The 4,065-nt window shown below is 47.6% G+C and overlaps 1 protein-coding gene across 2 annotated transcripts in view; it reads right to left on the bottom strand.

The window, feature by feature from the left end:
* Positions 1–1,742: 1,742 nt before the first annotated feature.
* LOC119270644 overlaps positions 1,743–4,065 on the bottom strand; it is a 6,005-nt gene continuing 3,682 nt past the window's right edge. The window contains exons 6-8 of one of the 2 annotated variants that reach the window (XM_037552670.1): positions 3,407–3,924; positions 3,233–3,329; positions 1,743–2,197 (exon numbers count right to left, since the gene is read on the bottom strand). In XM_037552670.1, coding sequence (XP_037408567.1) covers positions 2,196–2,197; positions 3,233–3,329; positions 3,407–3,924 — 617 coding nt within the window. In that variant the 3' untranslated portion in view covers positions 1,743–2,195. Of the gene's footprint in view, positions 2,198–2,980; positions 3,330–3,406; positions 3,925–4,065 lie in introns of those variants that run through there. The other variant, XM_037552669.1, reaches the window with a different exon arrangement.

Here is a 4,065-nt window from a genome sequence, read left to right as displayed (position 1 = left end):
CGATGCCCCTGCACGCGCAACACTTTGACACTGTCATGGCGATGCCCCCGCATGGGCGGATGACAGAGTCACCATGGAGCAGGCGCAAACGCACTTTGACGCCGTCATGGCGGAGAAGAAGTCGCCGCCGCTGCTGGTGTCGATGTTTTGTAAGGCGCAGGAGGAGCAGCGCTACAACCGCGTCCTCCTCCCGCGTCACCGGTTCACGGAGGGCTAGATCTACGGTGAGTTCATGAGCGAGAAGGCTGTGAGGGCCATGGCCGTGGAGAACCCAAACTTCATCGAGGTGCAGCGAACGCTCTGGGAGGCTGCACGCAACGCTCGCCTGGTGGCGTCAGACGCAGAGGCGACACTGGCGGTTGCGGACGGGAACCTCGGCAGCTGCTCCATTGGCGCCGCTACAACCACGAGGCAAACCTTTCCACGTCGAACCTCACCTCCACTAGCGACACCTAGCCCGCAGACTCCGATGAGGAAGAGTAAGACATGGGAGACGGCGGTGTCTCCCGTCCCATATGTGGGCCAGTTCGTGTTCCATTTCTTACACTTCTTCGCCGGCGACTGCAACTTCACTTCCCGAGGCTCACGGCCGCCGAACATGGATGCGGGGAACAACAGGAGCTTGAAGAACATGCGCCGGCGAAGATTTAGACTAGGTTAGGGTCCGGTTGCTTTTGTTTAATGAAATATGTCAAAAACGTGGACCGGTTTAAATAAAAATCATCTGATTTGCATGAAGATTGTTGGGGTCATGTTGTGGTCATCGGGTGCGGCGTAACCAGGTCAGCGGAGTTGCTACATCTGCACAAGGAGCCCGACCAAGCGGCTTCTTCCTCTCCGTTGCGTGCGGTTCTACTCCAAAATATCCGGCGTCAGAGAGATCTTGTTCCTCTGGTTCTAGAGGATGCTAGGCGAAATTATTTTGGCCTAATGTGTCTGGTTGCTAGGGTGGCGCCGATCGGGTTTCTCAGTTGTTGCTAGGCGCGTGGCTTCCCACGAGCCTTGTGCCTGCATGCTTGAGTGACACGAGTGTCGTGGAGCATCGATGTAATTTGGCCCCTAGCGCGATTGCAATCACTTGTCTTAAATCAACGGCAGGCCTTTATGTTCGTCAAAAGGAACAAAAGAAAGAGTCCTAGCAGAACATAAATGAGTTTTTTTATTAGTAGTATATAAAAAAATTACTAGATCTTTTAGTTAGCCAACAACCCAGAACACAACACAACACGGGCAAGCTATGGCAACCGTGCCGTGCGAGGAAGCCCTAGTACTAAGTAGATGCGGTCGATGTGTATAGGCACTGGTGGGCTGTGCCGCCGCCACGCCACGCCACATCCCAGCGAGCCTGCACGCGTCCTCCTCTCCTCACGCGTGGCCGTGGCCGTGGGCAATACATCATCAGCGGCCACAAACAGCGGCCGCCGCATCTCACGAGGGGGGAGAAGCACCCTGATGGGTGATGGCGCCATCGATCGGTAGCGGAAGGGGGACGGACGATGGTTGTGCCGCGCGGGCGATCGATCGCAGCCGAGGAGATCGATGAGACGGCCGATCCATCGAGGTGGACGCAGCCGAGGAGATGAGATCCTCGATCGGCCATCTCATCTCATCCATCCTTCTAATTCCCTAGGTTTGGATATTCTTATCGTTCCCCTTCTCTCATGGTGTTCTTGGTTGGAGCTTTCGCCGATTCGCAAAATTTGGTTGGGATCCCCCTGTTTTTTCCGGTCGTGGAAGGTTGCTGACAGCCAAATTAACCTCACAATACACTAGTACAAGAACAGAATAAAGCAAGACCAAATCCATGTTTTTGGTTCCTACTCGTAGCATTTGGTTACAGAACCCGGCCGGCTGCCAAATCTGGCATTTGGTCTCAAACACTCCCAGCTAGGCTGGCGCGGTATTCAGCCAAATCTTTCTTTTGGTCTCATACGCACACTTCCAGCGCGCCCATCCAAAAAATCACACTTCCAGCGCAGTTTTTTTCTTACAAAAAATCAGTGTTTTGCACCGCCAAATCTTTCGTTTGGTTCCTTACGCCTCCCGCTAGCGCAGTTTACGAATCAGTGTTTTGCACCGTCAAAAGATATTCAATGCTCTCGTCAGTTCCATGCTACTGAATTCCAAAAAACATTGCTTCCAGCCTCCTTGGTTTCAGTCTCCACCACCACCAGCTCCCACCAGTCGCCTTTGCTTCCTGCAAAACATGTCAAACCAATGCATGTAAAGCAGATCCTCCGAGAAATTCATCTATAGTATTCAGCCATAGAAATCAAGCAAGCTTTATGATTGATTGATTTATAAAACTTTGTAACAAAGGCCATCCCAGATTGGGTTAAACAAAAGGTTGTGGTCTCACTTGACTTTGCAAAGCCTAGACCGAGCCATGACAAGTGCATCATAATCCTAGATACAGTAGTACTCCCTCCGTCCCAAAATAAGTGTCAACTTTCTACTAACTCTAGTATAAAATTGTACTACTATGCTTGTTGGGACGGAGGGAGTATGTTGGAACAAAGACACCCCAGATTAGGTCAAACTAGCTTGTTGGGCAGTACTTACAGAAGCAGGCTCAAGTTTTAATTACTGGATCCGCAGAACTTTCAGACAAAAACTTAGCCCACTTGACCAAAAGGTACCTTGCTCACAAGTCACAGCATATCCTAGATATCATAATTGAAACACACACACACACACACACACACACTATACATATATCAGATAATAAATAGCTTGATTCTACACTGCTTCAAATGCCAAGAGCATTAATTGAGAATGTACTATTTATTCACCATGATATAAATTACAAACCAGTTTCCACTGCCCCCTTGCATGGACCTATGGTCATACCACACAGGACTAAAATGTACTCCCTCCGTTCTAAAATTCTTGTCTTAGATTTGTCTAAATAGTAAATACGAATGTATCAAGTCACGTTTTAGTATTAGGTACATTCGTATCTAGACAAATCTAAGACAAGATTTTTTGGGACGGAGGGAGTAGTACTCTAGCAATTTCTGCCATGAACATGAACCGAGGATGATGTACATGCAAGGCAAGGCTGTAGGAAGCTAAGATTTGGCTCAACTTGAGACACCACATGTAAGCATACGTAGCAGCACGATTGAAAAACAAAAACGTTGCATGGGAGACAACAAGGAAGTTAAATTTAAACAAAAACATTGCATGGAAGATAACAAGGAAGTTAAATCTAATAGGGAAGACCACATACATGGTAGGCCCACGACATTGTAGATCAGTATCCAGACATCAGGGCACCAGGTCTCGAACTTGCCTAAAATGGCATTTTGGCTACCACCAAGGTGACGCTGCAGTCAGTTAACCAAACGGTTAAATTAATGCTAGCAGCTTTTCTGGCAGGCAAGCTAGACGGAGATTTAATTACCTTAATGTAATCAGGGTACGTGGCGTAGTGCTTCCACAGGTTCCTCACGAGCTTGACCAGGTCATTTGGATACCTCGTATCATAGTTCCACACGTAATACCTGATCCTGTCCGCCTTTTCTTGTTCTCCTTTCTGTTCCAGCCACGCCTTCTCTTTGGCTTTCCACTGGTTCGCTTCTTCAAACATTGCTCTTAGTTTTTGGAGCTCCTCACAAATGTCATCTCCAGACTTGTTTTTGGGCCAGCTTATTCCACTATGCTTGTTGATGAGCTGATTAAGTTGTCGGTTAGAAGACATTATCCCAATCAGATACTTGCTCTTATCCTCATCACTCCACTGAATTGGATAAGATTTGGCGACTTTTGCCAAATTTGTGCCAATGTAGTTGTGGCCATGCTCCCCAATAAAATCACAGAAAGCTTTGGTCTCTCTGTGCATTTTGAGGGAACCAATAGATATCATAATATTCTTTATTTCTGCACATAACAACATATCTTTCTTGGTATTCAAGCTCTCAGCTGCAAATTAGGAGATAATGGCAAGGAGTGAATAATTAAATTTTGCAACATGCATTAGCAAGCAAATAATTAAGAAACATCTGTAAGGAGGGTAGGAGAAAAAGACCGGCGAGCTCAGTGGGAAAAAAAAGAGGTGTGTGT

The sequence above is a fragment of the Triticum dicoccoides genome, chromosome 3A (genome assembly GCF_002162155.2).
Source record: "Triticum dicoccoides isolate Atlit2015 ecotype Zavitan chromosome 3A, WEW_v2.0, whole genome shotgun sequence".
Classification (NCBI taxonomy): Eukaryota; Viridiplantae; Streptophyta; class Magnoliopsida; order Poales; family Poaceae; genus Triticum; species Triticum dicoccoides.
The sequence above is the reverse complement of the archived record's forward strand: the minus strand, read 5'-3'. Positions and strand labels throughout refer to the sequence as shown.